Source organism: Mytilus californianus, unplaced genomic scaffold (assembly GCF_021869535.1).
Source record: "Mytilus californianus isolate M0D057914Y unplaced genomic scaffold, xbMytCali1.0.p SCAF_11, whole genome shotgun sequence".
NCBI lineage: Eukaryota > Metazoa > Mollusca > Bivalvia > Mytilida > Mytilidae > Mytilus > Mytilus californianus.
This window is the reverse complement of record NW_026262593.1, coordinates 37,578,996-37,599,957: the sequence shown is the minus strand read 5'-3', so window position 1 is coordinate 37,599,957 and position 20,962 is coordinate 37,578,996. Positions and strand designations below refer to the sequence as shown.

The 20,962-nt window shown below is 30.6% G+C and overlaps 1 protein-coding gene across 2 annotated transcripts in view; it reads right to left on the bottom strand.

Moving 5' to 3' along the window:
- The window catches only part of LOC127720026 (msx2-interacting protein-like), a 63,380-nt gene that overhangs the window by 29,320 nt on the left and 13,098 nt on the right, over positions 1–20,962 (bottom strand). Inside the window, exons 2-7 of one of the 2 annotated variants that reach the window (XM_052226438.1) lie at positions 19,254–19,502; positions 9,395–9,538; positions 5,434–5,703; positions 4,843–5,012; positions 2,559–2,759; positions 1,868–2,016 (exon numbers count right to left, since the gene is read on the bottom strand). In XM_052226438.1, the coding sequence (XP_052082398.1) occupies positions 1,868–2,016; positions 2,559–2,759; positions 4,843–5,012; positions 5,434–5,703; positions 9,395–9,538; positions 19,254–19,502 (1,183 nt within the window). The remainder of the gene's footprint in view (positions 1–1,867; positions 2,017–2,558; positions 2,760–4,842; positions 5,013–5,433; positions 5,704–9,394; positions 9,539–19,253; positions 19,503–20,962) is intronic. The other variant, XM_052226439.1, reaches the window with a different exon arrangement.

Below are 20,962 nucleotides of genomic sequence, written 5' to 3'. Positions count from 1 at the left end.
TAGAGCTGCAAAAGTGACAACACCAAAATTCATACATGATCTGTGTTTTGTGGTAATAAGCATTGTGTATAAGGTTCATAACATTTGGTTGAGGCAAACTAAAGTTAGAGATTGGAAACCAATTTTGGGACGTACATACAGACGGACAAGGGTAAAACTTAATGCCCCCTTCGCTACGGCGGGGGCATAAAAAAAGTATTTGTTATGACTTTTTCTACTAGGCATAATTATTTAAAACATTCTCATAGTTTATGAATTTGTATTTCTTTCATTCTAATCCTTTCTGACCATTTTTCATATTTTTAATGTTTATCTTATATCCTGCATTTAATGAAAGTTCTGTTACCTGGTCATAACTTTGTTTCTAATTTATCACTGTTACAATTACTCATGGCTACTTTATTTTACTTAGAAGGCCCATTAATTTGAAATAACATCCTGTACTATTTTTAGTCTTTATTTCAAGCTTAAAAGCCAGCAAATAGATCCTATTAGCATGATTAGAAGTATAATAAAACATCAACTAATAAGAAATTTATGAAAATATCACAACTTTATTTCATTTCGTCCCACAGCATATGGAGAAATGTCAATTCAGTCATTCCAATATCATTTAAATTCATATTAAACTCATAATTTATATTTTATGAACCATACATATATATATATATATATATACAGAAAATTCATAAACCATGAAAATCTTCTTTAAATATTAAAATTTTATGCGTTCGTCTATCTGTACCTAAGCTAAGTGATAACAACAACAAAAATTGAATTCAAGGTCTTTTTAAGTTTATAGAAATGTTCCTTAGTAAATTTTTGTAAATCTTCTTTTCATGGTGGTTTTGACTTATTCATTTCATTTTTGACATGTAATGAGAAACTTTTAATTTTATTTCAAAACAATGAACAAATTAGCACTGAACTGGAAACCAATGTTCATCCAGTCAAAACTGTGTTTTTAGGTCTGCCTTAACATATTTTAATACAAAAGAACAACTTTTTTGACTGACTTCATTTTTCATGCTTAGCAAGAATTCGTTTAATATGTTTTGTTTTGGCTACGTTTTCAAATTTTTGGCGGTCATCAAATCTCATCCCTTTTAGCTACCAGCACGTAATCAAATTCCCCAAACAATATTTTATTAATGCATTAATTTAAAATTCATAATATCAAAACATGTTGATTTATAATCAAATCAAAATTCTAATCCAATACAACAATAAATCTTTATAAAGTCAATGTAAGATCCATCAAAACATCCCATTCTTTAGTCCAATTCTTAGTCTTAATATTCAATGTTGCCTTTATTCAGGCAATATACACTTAACGTTTAACAATTTAAAATGAAAATCTAACATACTTTAGAATTACATTAGAAGACGATACTTTCATCATTACAAAAACAAATTGTGAAAAATACAAAGGCATTAAAAAATCAACTCAAGCCCAGACACCACATGATTCAGCAGGCCTTTAGAATATTTATATACTTTGGTCCAGTAATGAAATAACTGTACTGGATTAAACTGCATTAACAAGTTTCCAAATGTTTTTTTGTCTGTATTTGTGTCTTTGGTCCAACAAAAAACCTGGATATCCATAAATATAATAATAAGTAACAATGTTACTGTAAACAAACTCATTTTCCCCGGACACTTTAGTTTAGTCACTTCTTGATTTCATGGCAATTTATTTTCTTGATTTTATAACTTGGTTGATGTTTTCATAAAAGAGAAGATCCAAGTTTGCCATATTCACAACAATTTATATTTTCAATATATTTTCTAACAGCAAAAGTTACAATAATTTTCCTCAATAAAATTAGTTGTACAGTATTGGATGCTAAAAAATTCAACCTACCAAAATGTCTCCATATTTAGAAAACATATCCTTCAGTTCTTCCATGGTGATTTCCTTCTCTAGGTTACCAACAAACAATGTCCTAGTGGCTTTAGGGTGGTGCTCATCTAGTTCAGCTTCTGGTGGACGGAATTCTGCGTCATCAACATCTAAAATTATATCAATATACAAATAAGGAGATGTGGTATGATTGCCAATGAGACAACTATCCAATTGAGTCCAAATGACGTAGATATAAACAACTGTAGGTCACTGTACTTTACAGTCTTCAATAATGAGCAAAACCAATACTGTATGGTCAGCTATTAAAGACCCCATACTAGTTTTCCTCGTCTGGATTCATTATTATTGGAAGGGTACACATTTTTATGGGTAAAGAATCACCACAAGTTTAAGTGTTCCATGAAATACAAATTTTTCATAAGATTGTATGCAAAGGTTGGCAAAAACAACCAAATCCAAATATCCACCATAATACAATCTTTCCTCAATCCATGAAAATTAGAACCCACAAAAAATAAATGAATCTACAGTAATTCCAAATTAAAGAGATCTCCTTATTAATGCTTTTTTTTTAAAAGGAATTTTCTAGTCAAAGTGAAGTTTCAAAATTTTATCAAGCAATTTTCTCTATCTTTAAAGGAAAATAGCAATTTCTACATCAGGATAATATGATCTATTGAAAACATACCTATGCCCTCATGCTCCGATACTCTGATATTTGCACCAAAGAATCTTTTGTCCTGAGAGGCAACATTTGCTTTACGAGCATCTTCCGACTTTTTGAAACTGACGATAGCATATCGCCCATCCCCATTTCCTGAGATCTGCACAGCATTCACTTTGCCATACTTTTTATACTCATGGAAAAGTCCATCTCGTAAGCTTGTGTCTGTAAAATGATTTGAAATCATAAAAAATAGAATACAAGACATGAATTTAATATGACTTAAAATAGAATGGCTTAGGACCATTTGAATTGTCAAGTTAAAGTTTCTATTTAAGAAAGTCGAAGGTGAAACAGCATCAGTTTAGCAAATGGGAATCTGCCTTTTGAAATTTTAAAAAAGTCTCCTCCCAGAAACAAAAGGTCTGGACCTTAGGCCCACACTAAATTGAACCCCTGCAGTTTTAATTAAAAATATCTGAAGACAGTAACTGAAGGAAGAACTGAACAGAAGGGTTGAAAACAATTTCTTGAAAAAACACTATCCCATTTCAACTTCAATATGAACTAAAATCAGAACAGAAGTATTTTCCTGAGTCTCATCTACAGAATTATGAAACTGTGTTGACACATTTATATAAAGGAATATCTAAGTTCGGCATGTAGGCAGCTTTTCATATTAATTTTTTTCCCTTCTTAACATTTATCTATTTTATCCATGTGAATTGTCAAAATTTGATTGAAATTCAAAAATAAATTAGAATACATCAATATAGAACTTTTTAAAAGGATAGGAATGATTAGAATAGAAAAGCAAGTTTTAATTAAATCATGTGAACTTTACACAATAGCATTGTTAGCATCAATAAAATATTGTATCAATTTTCTGAGTTTAGAGTATTCTCTTATAACATTTAATAGTTTCTGAAATCAACATGTGAAATATAACCTATGGAAATGACACACGTCCTTCTTAACAAATAAGTAGCTTATGTACATTAACTCCCTTCCAATTTTATACATACATAATCTGAATAATCCCTAAAAAAAATTTCCTGTAGTGAACCTCAATAATTAATATTCTTACTACATGCCAATTTCCTTGCCAAAAAAAAAAAGAAAAGAAAGATCTCCCACTAGAACCTTAACATTCTGTGCCAATTATTTCCCTGTTGAACAAAAAACACTTCTAGCCCTGAGCTTGTCTCTGTGTTTAACAGATGTACTAGGTTTTGGCAAACATTCAGGTTTTTAAATATTTCTCTAATGAAGGAAAAATGTATCTTATTTTAAGTGTCTGTACAAGAAACTTGTGACAACAAACAAGGGTTTAATATAAGAGGATTTGTATTTCTTCGTACAACAATAAACAACATTGAAAAGCAAAATTACAAAAAGGAAATCTAATTTTAGAACTGGAATTTGTAAAGATCAGATATATATATGCTTCATAAAATCCATCAAAGAATTAAACTTCTAACTCAGCAACACCTAATACTCAATTTTTCTAATTTCGCATAAATCTATTGAATCCCCCAATAAAACTGTAATTTCATACCAGAGTATTATGTGATGTTTGTATTTATGCAGGGAAAAAGTCACTTAATTCTTGCTGGTAATATAATGCACTTTATCATGTATAGAAACCTGGTGAATCACCTCATTAATCTTACATTACACCAACTATATTGCATATTTGCATTTTAATTCCTGAATTGACAGTAAGTTTACTGTGCCATAAAGGTCATACATTTATTGGTAAAATGTGTTGCCTTTGAAAAAAAATAGTAGGTCAGCAGAAACCAGGAATGACAAAATATCCCACCCAACTTGTCCAAAAATCTACGGGACTAGGAAATATGTTCGAACTTCTTGTCCAGGAAAAGTAATTTCTGTAAAACTTAAAACAGCTTCTCTAAATATAAGACCACAACAGTACGAGACAACAAACTACAATTGAATACACAAACCAGGGGTTAAAATTTGCTTTTAATAATAAAATAAACTCATCATAGATATCAGGATTGAAACTCTGTATTTGAAAGGTGGAGTACCATTTGAATTTACACATGAAAAGCCCTCCTTATGAAACTCAACAGTCCTGTATAAAGAATCAGTGTATAGAATGGGAGCTTTCAGACTTTTGAAATTCAAAAATGAAAACACTCCTCCTCGAAAAGACAGGTCTCTGACCCCTGACCCACACAAATTTGAACCCCTGCAAACAAATGCATAGGTCCTTTCCAAGATTTGTTACTGCAGTATAAATAGGGAGTAACTGTAGTATGAATAGGGATTAACTACTTACCACTAGATCTGCCAGGAAGGTTGGTGATTCTGATACCATGTGGGCGTCCTCCTCCCTCTGTAGTTTCTGTGTTGTCACTGCCTATCGATTCTTGTGACCTTGACCTCCCTGACTTGACCTGTGACCCTGTGGACGGTAATTTGGATCTGCCTGCACGAGTACTACTCCTGCTACAAAACAGACTGAATTGTGACACAATATTCACCTTTTTACACAAATTTGTCTGCAGTAAGTTATTTGTACAATATTATTTAATAATCAAAGAAAATTTCTAAAGAATGTAAATCCCTTTCCAGAATCAAAAGATCTTTCCAAATATTCAAGGACAATAATACCAAACTACACATTCTTGACTTTTCTGTTGGTGTCTTCCTTCTTATTAACCTTTCTATTCTATTACAAAACCACTAAAGCTCTGTGTATAACCTATGATTAAAATTTCGTTGCATTGTTCACAATTAACAGGGAAAAAGTGAAGTTTTCATGATCCTGAAGTCATTGAAAGATGAATTATAGGTCACATTTACTCTTTTTTTGATGCACAAGACTACATTTAATTAAGCGACAAATAGAGGCATTTGCTTTACGTACCTTCCAGATTTTGACCTTGACCTGCTGCTGTCAGAAGACGAGTCGCTATAGCTACTACTTGAACTTGAATCTGAAGACCCCGACCTTGAACGACTAGTAGAATTTGATTGCTTTCGCTTCATTTTTGGACTTTTTCTGCTTGTCTGTGATGTTGATCTAGCAGGTGACTGTGGAGGTCTTGGTTTTTCAAATGCATCTCGATCACTCGATGAATTTGACCTGTGACCTTCTCCAAAACGTCTACCAGCTGTCCATTGGTGATGTCCTCCCCTAAAGACAAAACACAATTTTCATAGTAATTTATTTCCTTTCAACAACATACTAAACATTTGACTCAGAAATTTAAAGTATGAACACTACATCTAGACTACACTACAGGGATTGAAGTTAAAATTTTGGCATGGTAGCCCACAGCTTAAATTTAGTTAGCCAATATATATAGTTCTATACAAGAAAAGCAGAAATTTCATTAGCCCACCCCAAATTTTAGGGGCCATTTGCGAGTGGGCCCCTGCTAATTTCAAACCCTAGTTACAATAATCAAATATTGTAAATACAAAATTGAAATGTTTTTGTAAATGCAAAAAATGCAACGTGGCATATAATCCTTTAAAGTTTTCTGGTTTTATTCTTCTTCAGCAGGTGATTTTTTTGCTAAATCATGATTGAACTTCTGAGTATAGTGTTTCCCAATTTTGGTAAATTATGAATACATCTTTCTTTGTATATTATAACCAATTCTGCCTTACATTGCTTCATGCATATTTCACATATATCTATTATTTCCATTGTAAATTCCGTGAATTCTTTCATTCCCATTTTACCACAAGGGTATTTTGAATAACAGATCATAAATTATTTCCAACAGCATTTAAATTTCTTTTACTGGAACTGAAAATACTGCAGTAAATGGATACCTACTCGAGGATTGTTACGGCCACTGACATGTCACATTACTTTCCTATGTATGCAAATTACTCCAAAATATAGGTTGCAAGTTCACATAAAGTTAAACAGCTTCACATATTTGACCATATATTTATGCATGAAATATTCTTCAATTTTTTTATAATCCTTGAAACCATGATATATAACCACATTTTAATGAGAAAATCCCACTTATTAGGAATAAAAAATACCTTGTGAAAGAACTTTAAAAGTTCACGGTCCAACAGTTTCTAACGCCTGATTTAAGCCTATCTCTGAATTAATTTTACCAAGTGTGAAAGCAAAAACCTGTTTACTCAAATTCTGTATTGACAGTTAGAATTTAAATTAGCTTAAATTCAATGCATCTATTTTAATTCAATCATTCGACACAATTCTAACAAAAGCTGGCCTGGCACATACATAAAACCTTATACAAACGAAATAAATTGTTAAAAGGCTGTGAAGGATTGAAGAGAAAAACGCCAATGTTAGATTTCCAAGCTCATTGAAAGCATGATCTGAAAGAATCCTGCTAAAAATATCTATTCCCACAAAAGATATGTTTGTTCACAGAGTAAATGCAAATAATTCTCAGACGTTGAATAAAAATGATAACACACTTATTTGAATGCAATTAAATCAATGGTACTCCTCACTATAGCAATAAGTTGAAATAGAAGGTGATATGAATTGTTTGGAGAATACAAAAAAAAATATGCATGAGAAAAAGTTTGTGGAAATGTAGATTTCAGCTTCAAGCAAGCATTTAATTTATATAACAGAATTATAATATGATATCCACCGTCAGTGATTCTGCAAGCAAAGATCTATACAATCCTTGAAAATAATTAGGAAGAAATTCCCCTCATCAAGTTGGCTTTCCTCACAACGTTAGTGATTTGGCAAATTTCCTTCTTAGAACTTGGCTTCCTATCCTCCGACACAGAAGGTTATCAAATGCTATTGAAGCCTAATTACACACTGTAAGTGTCAGAAAAACCAGAAATATTACAATTTTTTTCCACATGTCAGATTATATTTTTGAGTCAGCATTCCGTAATCTTCAACATACCACCTCGGTGTCACAAATTATTGGAAATCCATACCAAATGCAGCGTATTCTGTCGCTTCCATTATAACTTCACTGATTAAGTTGCTGATGACTTGTCATTTCGGAAGGATTGGAATAATCTCCTTCTTCCATAGACCGGTCTTCAATATTGTATAATTCATCAAACCAAACCATATATACCTTTAATAGGACGAATTTAATGTTTCTCTCCGACAGAACATTTGGCATTTGTCGATCATCTTAGACAAGTGGGTTGGAATTCTGCAGAATTTATTTCTTTATTGTCAAAAGAATTATATTTCACTGTGGAAATTAATCTTTCCGTTGTTATGACAATGAGTATCTTTTTACAACAGATAACTTCTCATTTCAGAAAGCCTTTAAATGGTTATTTTATTGAATAAATTTCCATGCATTTTTTTTTTACATCAAACACCCTATTAATCTAAGGCACTTCAGTATGAATTCAAAATATTTCAATTTTCATACAGCATTATAAAATTTATTGTTATCTGTCCAACCTTTCAGTCTTAATGTGCCTTAAGGGGGAAGTTTGGCTTAAGAAAGCAAAATTTTTATATGTGAAACATTAATCTGGTAGTAAATCAGAGATCATAGAACACAAAGGTAGAAATAAGTTTATGCCAATATGGGCAAGTTCCTTTTGAAAGTAATTTGCCTAAAAGTGCAGGTGACAAGTAAAATTTAGTTTTGCTAGCAATGGGTAAAACTTATTTGACATGTCATGTACATTTTGTACATTGTCCATTACAATAGGGATGAGATTTTGTAAATTTCTGACTGATGATATTCAAAGATTCATTTCATTTTCAATCAATTTCTTTTTTTTTATCATTTGTAAGTCATACATATATATAGGTTTACATATTAAACAGCAGTAACCAGTGAAAACTTGTTTCATCTAATTTTATTTTGTAAAAAATTAGTTTGAAGAAAAATTAGCACTATTTAGACTTTTTCTGGTAAACTGTTTGTTTCATTTTTAGTGTAAAGCTGGACAGATCTTTTTTTATTTGAACTTTGAATTGTATATAAGACATAGCTCTGTACAAAGCTGCATATAGTTTATATATCTACATAGCTCAGCCAGAGGCATGATTTTATCATATATTTTCATGAATTGCAAATTTATGTCTACTCATCATTTTGTCATAAAATTTATGTCTTAAAGCCTTTAGTAAATCATAAGGATTTAATCTTGTCACACTTAAATACAAAATAATAAAACACCATATCTAATGATTCTTCAAAACGATGACCTTTTACTGTAAGTCTCAGTCAAAAATATCTAAAACTGAGCATACTGATTTAAGCAAACAGGAAATCAATGGACATGTCAATCTAGAGAACCGCGAATGCTTGTCAAATTTGTAGGAAAATTCTTATTTCACCATCTAATATATCTATTGACCGAGAATGCTTGTCAAATTTGTAGGAAAATTCTTATTTCACCATCTAATATATCTATTGACCGAGAACGCTTGTCAAATTTGTAGGAAAATTCTTATTTCACCATCTAATCTATCTATTGACCAAGAACGCTTGTCAAATTTGTAGGAAAATTCTTATTTCACCATCTAATCTATCTATTGACCGAGAACGCTTGTCAAATTCTTAGGAAAATTCTTATTTCACCATCTTATCTATCTATTGAAAGGCGGCCATTCTTGCAACTGGCTTAGTAATGAGGCCTTTTCTGATCAATGTCATGTACCACTTTGCAATAATTTGGATGCAAACGGAAAGTGCCGCAAGCAATTCAACATCCTTCCAATACTGCTTTTTGGTACATTTATTCCTAACAAAAACTAAACAAAACACATAAGAAAGCGATTTCACCCAAAAATCAATTATTATGGGTTTAACCATTTGTAAAAGATGCTACAAATTGTATAATCGAATGTTTTTAATGAAAATCAATTCAAAGTTACTACCTACCTGTCAAATTGTTTAAATCCTCCACGTGGTGGGAATCGATCACGAGGCCTGCCCCGTTGGTATTCCTCTGTGTACCCTGTATTATACTGTCCCAACTGGCTGGAATAATAGTCCCTCCCTTCATACACCTCACCATCCTCAGGCCTACAATATAAATACAACATTGTTATTCATGGTTCTTAACTCATATTTATTATAAAGTCCTGAAAATAAGCAAAGACAGTTACATTACCAAAATATGATTTTTTTCAAACAGGTTATGACTTGGATGGAGAGTTGTCTCATTGGCACTCATACCACATCTTCTTATATCTATCAATGATTTTTTGGGTTAATTGCTAATGTAAGTCTTGATCTTTTTATTAATTAAAATACTGTTAATTCAAAGTTTCATCCATACTGTAGTTTCATTATTATTGGTTGGGCACAATTTTTGTGGATTTCATAGTCTCAAACTCTCAATAAGTGGACCACAAATTTAAGTGTATAACAAAATGAAAATGTCATAAGGGATTGTATTCAGAATTTGTTTCAACCATTTTTTCCAACCACTGATATACTAAGGCCGGGTTTTACAAACACATATACAGTATATATGACACTGATTTAAAATTTAAGAATTTACACATGAGAAACTGCAGCATTAACAAAACTGGGAATTTCTATCTAGAAAAAGTAGATGTACCTATGATATATCTATATTTAATCGTCTCTATATGGAGACAAAAAACATGGCTAAATTTTGAACATATTGTCAGCAAATGTCATCACAATTCGAATACAGCCAGGGGACAAAAGGTCATGAATTTATAGATTGCTTGTAATTTCTATCATAAAAGAACAGTTATTTCTGAAGGTCAAAATTAACTATGGGAAAATACAGCCAGTAAAAGGGCCACATAATGCATGTTTAAGAAATTTTTTTATACATAAAAATAATTTAAATAAATGAATAAACTCATACTGAACTCTTGGCATTATCATGATACTAAAAATAAAATTTTCTGACTCTTAAGTGATCTCTTTGAGGACTCATTGTGGAAAAGGTAGTTTTATAAACTTTTTCTGCATTTTAAAGTATTCATGATAAAACAAATAATGAAATCTAATACATACATGTATGAACATTTGATATAACAGGGGACTCCTAAAATATTTCTTAAAAAAGTGTACTTTAATGATATTGTTTTTTATTATTTTTTTTTGTATTCTATCTAGATTTATTACATAATATATTCTATATAGATTTATTATATAATATATTCTATATAGATTTACTATCTAATGGCATTAAAGATTGGAATTGAATGTAACCATTATAAAACAAATTGAAGAGCCAAGATCCTCTCCACAAAAAAAAAACAAACTGGTTATAGGCCACAAGGAGATCCTGGTCAGACAAAAAAGATATATAGTAGATAACGGCTTTTCCAATTTTGAATTCCTTTGTTTTCAATGCAGACACTAAGGGCTGAATTCATTATACGCTTGATACAAAAAAACTTTATACATAAATTCATTTTATTTTCTTGAAGGAAATCTGTTCTAGTTATTTGCTTGACTCAATCTTATATATTGAAATCTTCGTCTTTTTTTCTTTAAAGAAAAACTCTTTTCAAAAATTTTTTAGAATTTACATAAAATGTATTTCTATTATACAGGACAGGAAATGTTGTCTTACAAGTCATTACTCTAGTGTGCAATCTTCCAGATGAATAAATAACTCATTAATAATATTTTATTATATTATCTGACAAGAATTTTATTATTAACATAATTACATATTCACACAAGTGAAGTTTCCAAATACACAGGTCCAAAGTCTAAACTTGTCCTAAATCTAATTGTGTTGACAAAACTTCCTTGTCTAATATCAAACAGTATTTTGAGATGGCCCCCAGATCTTCATGATCACCTATCTCAAATTTGTCAAGGTAAAAAGTCCAAACCATCCCACCTTCATTTAACTGAACAATATCTATGCTGTCTGAACATTGATAATGACTGAGTGTTTTTATCTGAAAATCTCCATGGTAACTATTTGTATGTGTGGCCTCAAGGGTTTTGTACTCAAACACAAAAGTAGTCTACCAAACAAAAGCTAGTATTTAAAATGAAATGTGAATAATTTTACAAACGTATTATAGGTATTTTGTTGGAGAAAAACATTGTATTTGTGATAATTCTTTTTGTGAAAATATTGATTATCTAAATATAGGAAAGCTAAACAGTAAACAACAATGCCTTACAAGGATCTGCACAAAGCATGGGAGATCAAAACCAGAATCAAAATTGACAGATGGTTTTAAAATCCCAACACAAAGAGCATGAGACATGTTTCCAAGACAAAGCAAATTTATTTTGGATGAACTCACTTAAAAAACAAAACCTTTTGTTACATTGTTCAAAACGTCTTCAATCCTTGACAAATAAATTCCATCCTGAATTAGACAATAGAATTGAAATATACACACAATACAGGAAATGAGCATTCGATCAAGGAAGTTATGTTTTTTTACTATTTCTCATAAATAATTGGGGATTTTACATTGCTACTTCCTTCATTGTATTAATGGATATAAAAAGAATCCATTTCATCACTTTTCTTCGTTTGCATACATTAGAATGGGACAAACCTGAATTTGATTATTGAAAATTGCAATCTACAAGTTAAGGCAATTAAATCTTTAAGGGGTGCAGCCAAATAACTTTTTAACACTAAATGGTTTCTTGTGTAAAATGTAATTTCAGTCGACCTGGTTTGGAAAACTTGTCAAGAAAATTCAATCAGATTGACTATCTATAGCAATATTCATTCTGTAATTTTACTAATAATTATTAAAATCATTAAAAAAAATTATTATTAGTTCAATTACTTGGATCACAAGAATACAATTTAATTTTTGAAGGCTGTATTGTTTCATCTTTAGGGATTTTTTTTAGTTTTTTGTGTCATTGGGTTTTCCTCTCTTTGAAAACCGGTTTACAAAACATCTACTTTAACTCGGTCATACTTCGAATGTTTAGCTATTACCTTTTTTAAACTATCAAATAAACTATTTTTTCTAATATACATGTATCTGCTTACACAAATGTCAAAAATTTAGAACTGTGACCAACAATTTACAAAATTCACTGTATCTGAGTATGAATATATTCTATTATTTTCATTGGTCACTGGTCAGTCTGTCAAATACATGTATTTTGGTGTTTTTTTTTTACTAGAACACAATAGTGAAAAATTTGCATCATATTATTAAAGTATGAAGTATAATCTAACTAAATAATAGTATATATAATGTAATTTACTGTTTTTCTTAATTTTATTGTCCACAACTGATGATTAACTGCTATTATTTAATCACTATCGTTAACAACTGATGTCAAATACTATGATCTTTAGAAAAGCAGCTTATTTTAATATACATGTATTCACACTCATGCAAACATCTGCCAATGTGTGAATATTGTAAATTGTTTGTCACAATTCTGGACATACAATAGTTAGTATATAGAATTTGACATATTGGTTTTACAAACTGAGAAAGATTTCATTAATTGTCTGGCACTCAAACGTTTGATCTTCATGACAAGATTGGATGATCTCCACACAATGAGAGATTTATACAAACACTGAACTATTAATCTAAATGTGCGCTTTTCAATATGTTATGCCTGAATTTTAATTGTCTCTCTATATACTAATAAATATCTTTTATATCTTAAGACTTGTATCAATAACCTTTAAATTTTCTCTGTACTTTTCAGTTGAGTCAAAAGCATACATACACATTTTTATTTCCAAGTAATAAAATTCTATTACCATAAAACAAATCAAAATTTTGAAATGTCCCCTCATCAAATTTTTATGGCAAGACCCTACATGAAGAAAGGAGATAATACTACATTTGAAAAGCTTCTATTAATATTTTTCAATACTTGTCAAACCTGTTTTCACAAAGCATTTAATTAAACTAATATTTAATCTGTTAAAAGTACAGATTATATTAAATGAATATGTCCAATTAAACCCAGGTAAATGTTTAATGGTTTGAAATTTTAAGATTTTTTAAATTTCCCTTTTAGTACCTCTTTATTATGTATATTGATTTTGGAAGCCTTCCAAGAACTGACTAATGTGAGATGAAATTTAACATGTCTGGGTCACCTGTTTATTTCTGACAAGAAGAAATTTACAGTTTTATCAAACCAGAAGGTTTTTTTGCAATGAAATAAGAATATCTTATCTCTAATGAACTGATATCTCCCCCAAATACAGTTCATTGCATGGATATGAATGATGTAACGTGTGGGGAAAAAATCTGAAGAATGTTACTTTTCATTAAACAATTCTGTCTAATACACTAAAATTAAAAAGTTAAAACTACTGGCAGGATTGATTTATACTGTTCTTCACAGATTTGAACAAGCTAAAAGGTAGCCAAATTCTTATGAAATTGCTATGCGTCTTAAATATTTATAAATATTTATAAATTTGCTTAAAAAGAAATATCAGACACATTTGCAACAATTAAGAGGGATTACTGTAATTTTTGGTTAAAGAGGGATTTGTGCAAGTTTTATTCTACACCTGAAGAATACATCACGACTGAAAATTAATTGATAAGGCCAATTCATTGATCATAATTCAAGTTTGAAACTAAACTTTCAAATGTTCCAACTGAGTTAAACATACATACTACATGGCGAGTATTGTAATTTTTTAAACAGCCATTTACAAATGTTGCCTGATCTTTGGGTTTCTGTGTTGCCTTGTGGAATTTCCTTTGCCATTTTTCTTATGGCCATTTTAGAATCATGATAAATGATTGTCCCCTTTTTTGTTTTCTTTTTTCTAAATTACCATTAACTTTAATTCGAATACCATTGAAAATGTTCAACAACTACAATTTAATGAACAAAACATACTTTTAATGATTATTATAACAATCTGCACAACCCATCTTTTTGTGATATCAAAAGAATATTTTGAGAGGAAAACTACATAAAAACCTCACAATCTCAAGGGGAAAAAAATCGCAAGCTAATTTTATTACAGCAAAGTCAAACCCTGGCAAATCTAAAAAACAACATTTTCGAGGTCACATCTGCAATTTTCATCAGATCAAATCACGGATTCTCTCTAGCAGACATTAAAAGCAACTTATTGATTTGGTCACCATGGAAACAAAAAGCGTAGGAACAGAACGACAACAATAAGCAAACTGTAAATTGAGGTTGTCTATTTCTCCCCTTGATCGATTAGGAAGTTTTCTATAAATGAGAGAAGGTTTGAATAGAATCAATACAAGCCTGATGCTAAATCGCAATGGTATTCTATTGAAAATCAATGGAAAAATCTCTCAATTTCCTCTGGGCAGTATCAATCTTTCTGTATGCTCAATTTGTTCTACTATTTGAAATTCTACAATGAGTCATTAATCTTGAAATTGATTTAGTATTTCTCTTTATGGTTTCTCGTCATCTGACAGAAGTTTTCCTGCTTACAGTTTCTACTTAAAACAAAGTTCATTGGCTTTGACACAAAATTAGATTACTTTATCAACAATCCTCCCAGCTAACTTGGTAAACAAGAGATATTTCAGAAATAATAACTCTCCAAGGACAGCATAGATTTCTTTATTATCATAAGCTTCTCATCATAGCAAGAAAATATCTTATAAGTGTTTATATTGAACACAGGAAGATTCAGTAAAAATCACTTTAACTGATGTGGAATAATTGTAAGTGATTTATTGTGATTCTGGGTGATGGCTGGTGATTTCTGGTGAAAACAGTCTAATTCATGACCCTGTTACAATGTATATTATACTCTTCTATTGAATATTATCGCATTCACTGTGAAACATCACCACCAAGAGTGATCTTTGACTCAGGATCACCTTGTGTGTACTGTAAGTTTTGGTAGTGGCACTCATGGCGTTATAACTTAAATTTATATCACTTTACTAAAATCAACTTCATAAAAACAAAACTGAAGTCAAAGGAACACACATATATAAAATGGGTATGCAACAGCTGAATTCTTATATTTATCAGAAAATTCTGGTTTTATGTTAGAAAATTCAACAAATTAATCCTGATAACTGAATGACACCAAATTAAACCGATGAATTGATCTAAAATCAATTTTAGCATGTGCAATGTACATGTTTTAAAAATTTTCATTAAGCAGGCAGTTGTCTTAAGACCATGTTACATGTTATACCTTGATACTTTAAAGAATAAAAACTAAGAAGCACAGGAATGAAATAAAGATTATTGTCAACTTCTGGTAAATTTACACTAAATGTTACATGTATATAACTGTACCAGTTCTAAGACAAGGACAGAAAAGAGGTTAGTCATTCCTATATAGAAGAGATTAAGCTTTGAATAAACAAGAATTTATTATAACTTGTGAAAAATTGGCAAATTCCCAAGTGCAAGTAAACCAAAGTATACACAAGTGATAAACTTATAGATTCATAAAATGTGTGGACTCATGTGAATGTTTGGTGTGTACATTTTGTAGATAGAAAAACAAACAGCTTTTAAACCCAAACTGTCTTTGGCAAATGACTGGATAATAAAGCAAAGGTACAGAATAAGAATATGAATATTTTATTGTTCCAATTAAGAGTCCTTGATGGGCAGTGTGACATTCACATACATGTACACAAACATTACACTGATTTCGTAACACATTTTCCAATTGAAATGAGCTCACAAAAAGCCAAAGAAAGACTTAAATTGGTTTCAATTTACCTTACGGAATGTGATTCAAAAAATATTTCTGTTTACTACAGTGAGCCAGATTAATGACAGAAATCTAGTATTGTCTTTGGAGAGTTGTTTTATTAACTTATATATAAGTTCATATTAACATTTCCACATTATGAGAAAAGTAGCTGGAAGTCATTCTGTGTCAAATACGTGGAGTATCAGTCAGTCAGTCGGAAACATATAAATTAGACCTATTTACATGTACTGTGTACACTAATTGTGTGACCTTCAAAAGGGTTGTTAATAATGTAACTGACCAGTCATGCAATTTTGTGCCCTACATTGTACCATTAACATAAAGTGGATTGCATGTCCTTGAAATTAAAATTAACATAATTTTCTGACTGACATGTATTAAATTGAACCACTAAATAGATTAACTTTACCTCAAACAACAGAAACATAAAATTTGTCACGAAAACCGTCTCTCTTCAGATATTTATGAAATGTTTAATGCTAAAGGAAATGTACTGCACGTACATACATATGGTGACAGGATTTGGGACTCTGGATAATTGTCAATTACAAAATTTGACAAGGTTTTCAAGTCCATTATATTTAAAATATTCCCCTATGACCTAGTTGTGTAGACAAAACAGCATCTGAACTCTGTATGACACCCATTTCATTTTACGCTGGAGCATTGTAATATAAAAATCCCCCATAACTACAACAAAGCTCGCCATTTTCATTGTTTTGTGAAATGGAATGCAATTCATTGTTGACTTCATATAATGGGTCATTTGACAGTATGGCTTCCCAGTTTAATAATTCTCATCTTAAAATGCAAGAAATCCCAGTGAAAATCTAGTTTCTACACAGTAAATATTTTTCATAAAAAATGAAAATATTCATCAGCAAATTGATAACAACTTTCTAAAACATATTGAAAACAAGGATGTAACTTCAAAAAGAAGAATTCTTGGCAAAATGTTGTAAGGAGATTGAAAACATTGACAAAGAATTCTCTACAAGCAATCATAACAACAGCTTCCACATGTCAGTTCAATGGTAGCTATGCTAAACCTATTATCAGATCCATCAGTACCACATATTTTTCTCTACTAATGACTGAATGTTTTGATGAAAAAGATCTTCTTTGAACTATGAACAGATGTCAGATTTAGATGAATCATGTATCTCTCCAAAGATGTTGAGCTAGAGTGTGATTCTAAGACACAGAATTGATTATTCTCTCTTGTTCTTGCCATTCTTGTCTCAAAGTTATTGTAAACAGGGTTAAGACAATGTATAAAGTTTTTAACAGCAGGTTGAGCTAGTCTGGACAATTTTAACGCATAATTGATAATTCTTTCTCATTCTTGTCTCAGCCTTATTGAAAACCGTAAATGACTTTTAACAACTTGGGAAGAAAATGTCACCACCTTAAGTTTATTTTCCGAGCTATAAAGAACAATCAATAATTATATGGAAATCTTGCAATTCTTATCTTCTAATTTAGGATTATCTATGCTCATTAAAAGCATTAAAAGGGTAACGCACCTAGCTGCATAAAGCAATAAAAGATTCAGTTTGCTTTAATACCTATACAAAAATCAAAACACAAAGAAAAGAATATTCATAAGATTCCTTTCTTCTTTGACTGATTTATTGAAATTAGATTTTTTTTAAACCCATCTGAAAATTCATTAACTTCATCAAAAGTGTAGGAAGCCAGATTAATTGCAGTTCATACATATTTTATTAATGCAAGTCGGGCAGATATCCTTTAAGCAAATGATTTTAGATGAATAATTGTTTTCATATAAAAGGAGGAGAATGTCTTGTATGCATACACGCAATATTATTTATGTTATTTTGATGCTTTGATGTAACAGGATTAGCACTTCTTTTTTTTGGACACGAGACATTTGTTTGGTTTTTTTTTTATGGCATTCCCATGGAACCTGCTGGACTTTTGGATTTGTATAGGAAAGTGTGTTTAAATCCAATTTTTCCCCAATACTGTTGTTCCGGATGTCTGTCACTAGGAAATATCTTTGCAAAAAAAAAATAAGACTTCATTTTCTAGTGGGACAAATTGACCTTTACATATTCACAAATTTGCAAGCCTGTCACACGTTAGATGTTTTGAGATATCAGCATTATGTTAAGATGAAAATAAAATGTAGCTGGTGAAAATTTCCTTTTGGTTTTTTATCATTGTTTGTTTGCATAAATATTGCCATACACCATACCACACTCGCATAAATGTTAAGCCAACCCAATGACAGTACACATAAACCTATAAAATGTTAATTTCTGTAGCTGTTATTGCTTGTGGTCACCTCTTCCACCCACATTTGGACATCTACATTGTATAATAAAAGGCCTTGGAGAGTATGGACCTTTGAAAAGCTAAACTGGACATTTATACCTGAAGGCTCAACAATAAATGGCTATATAGTGTAGCAGGTGTGACTCAAACAGTAAAATTAACTATTTATGTATTCAGTATACATGACAGCCCATCCGTCACAATGAAAGTCAAATTCTTGTTTACTAGTTATATATATCTGAAGTATATGATTTTGTTTAAGCAAAATGACAGTAACGACAAAATCTTAATATTTTGTTAAAAATGTCTAGATTGTCAGTTTTTTTACATACCTACGTCTATACAGTACATACATTGTACATGAAATTATGTTGGTGTTATTTTTATTTTTCAGAATAATAAAAAAAAAAAAAAAAAATAACAAATTTAGGAGAGAAAAAAATTGCAATCCTGGATATCATGTACTTTTAGGGTAAACAAACAGTGAAGAATTCATTCGTTACAATGCAAAATTTCCATTCTGTCCCAAATTCTATATTACAAGACTTCAGATAACAAAGTTCCCATTACCATTTGAGTGATATTTCCCATACATTCAAGTACAATGTACAAGAAAAAAAATCACATATATTTTAAGTTTTTTCAAGTGTCACTGTGTGTTACTACTTGAAATCGCAATAAATAGTCAATTTCTTCAATCCTTTCAAGATAAATTTTCTCTGATTTTAGTCAAGACTTCTTGAGTTGTATTTTCAATTTCTGGGATTTGAAAAAAAAACCTGTTTTGACACTTACCCCTTCCTTGGAAAGGTACTGGGCCTAATAGCACTAAAACTGGGACGAGGTTCGTCCAATGTCCTCTTAACAACACTTCCTGTAGCAGATCCTTCACTATATGCTGTCGTTAAAACTTTTCCACATAAAGAATTATCCGCATTGTTAGCCTTTGACGCAGACTTTATGTCCGCAAAAGCAACAGTGGCACAAACAAAATCTTCACTTTCCTTTTTCCCATGAATTTTCACACTTTGAATTTTACTGAATCTGCAAATAAATAAACATGATTACAAAATTGAGTTGTAATAATTAACCTTGCTTATTTTTATACCAATGAAATTTTTCAAAATTCTTTGTAAACAAATACACAACACTGGCTGGTACCATCTAGAAGTAAAATACAAAAAAGTACATACATAACATCACATCTGTAGTTTTTTTCTTGCATATTCACCAACAAACAAAAAATCAAATAAAATTTAACAAATAATGTCACCACAACACTAGTATAGTACTAGTTCCATACAATTTCCACTATAATGTTACAGAAATGTCTAGCCATTAAAAACATAGCACTTTGCAAGGTGTTGATCTACATGTAGGTCTAAACATATTGCCCTTTAAAACAATTTTTTCCAGGTCTTAAGAGAGCATAGTGGGGTTATCAACATCAAGCCAAGAAATAAACTTAAACCAGTGCTAGGAGTCTTGACTGAGGGGTCAGCATTGCTATATGTTGAAGACATCATTATGAGATGGAGAACAGCAAATAAAGCACTGTTCCTCTGGTTTATCAAATGTGTTTAGGAATTTTGTGTTATGAATTAATATGTATATTCCTTTATCATGTTCTTTTCAACTATACTTTCAAGGAGACTTGTGTGAGTTTAATTTGAATGAGGAAATATCACTTTTAGTTACATTATTTTTTTTTTTGTGAACTCCTTTTTTACCATTCAAAATTTACTCTTTTTCTTCAAATCTTTTACCCTTTAAAATTCAAAAGCATTTCACTCTTTTTCTTCAAATCTACAACTTTAAGGCAAGCAATTTACATGATTTTGTACCTCATTCAGGAAGATTTCAAAAAAGCAAACTGAAGGTTCATCATTCCTGACCTGTTATGACAACACTAAAATTCTTGTTCACAAATAGGATATACACATGTACACCCAAATGATAAATATGGTTAGGGGATGGAACAGTTTGGTTTTAGATACAAGATAAAGTACAAATGACATCACAATATCCTGTTTGAAAACCACATACAAAAATCCTTTGGTAAACTGATAAATATTATATTTTTTTAAACCACAAATATTTGTTGTAGTAAATGAAAATTAACTGTATTGCTGAATTTGGCAATGTGGTTCATTCACCAATGTTAAACACAATCACAAACAAAACTCTTACATTATAAATCATATTTTATTATGTATCATGATCTATACTGCATTTATTTTAATAAAGGAACAACTTTTTAACTTTTACAGGTGTGGTGGACTATCATTATTAAGTACAGGTTTTCATTCTATTGAGGCAAGATTATAATGTAGCACACTTAGTCATGTTATTTTTTTGTTTTTATTTAACTTAAAGCTGAACTTCTTTTTTGTTGGTTTGAATTATGAAACATCTCTACAAATATATCTTTATATATACATGTAAAAAAAAGATGTGGTATGATTGCCAATGAGACAAAAGTCCACCAGAGTTCAAATGATGAA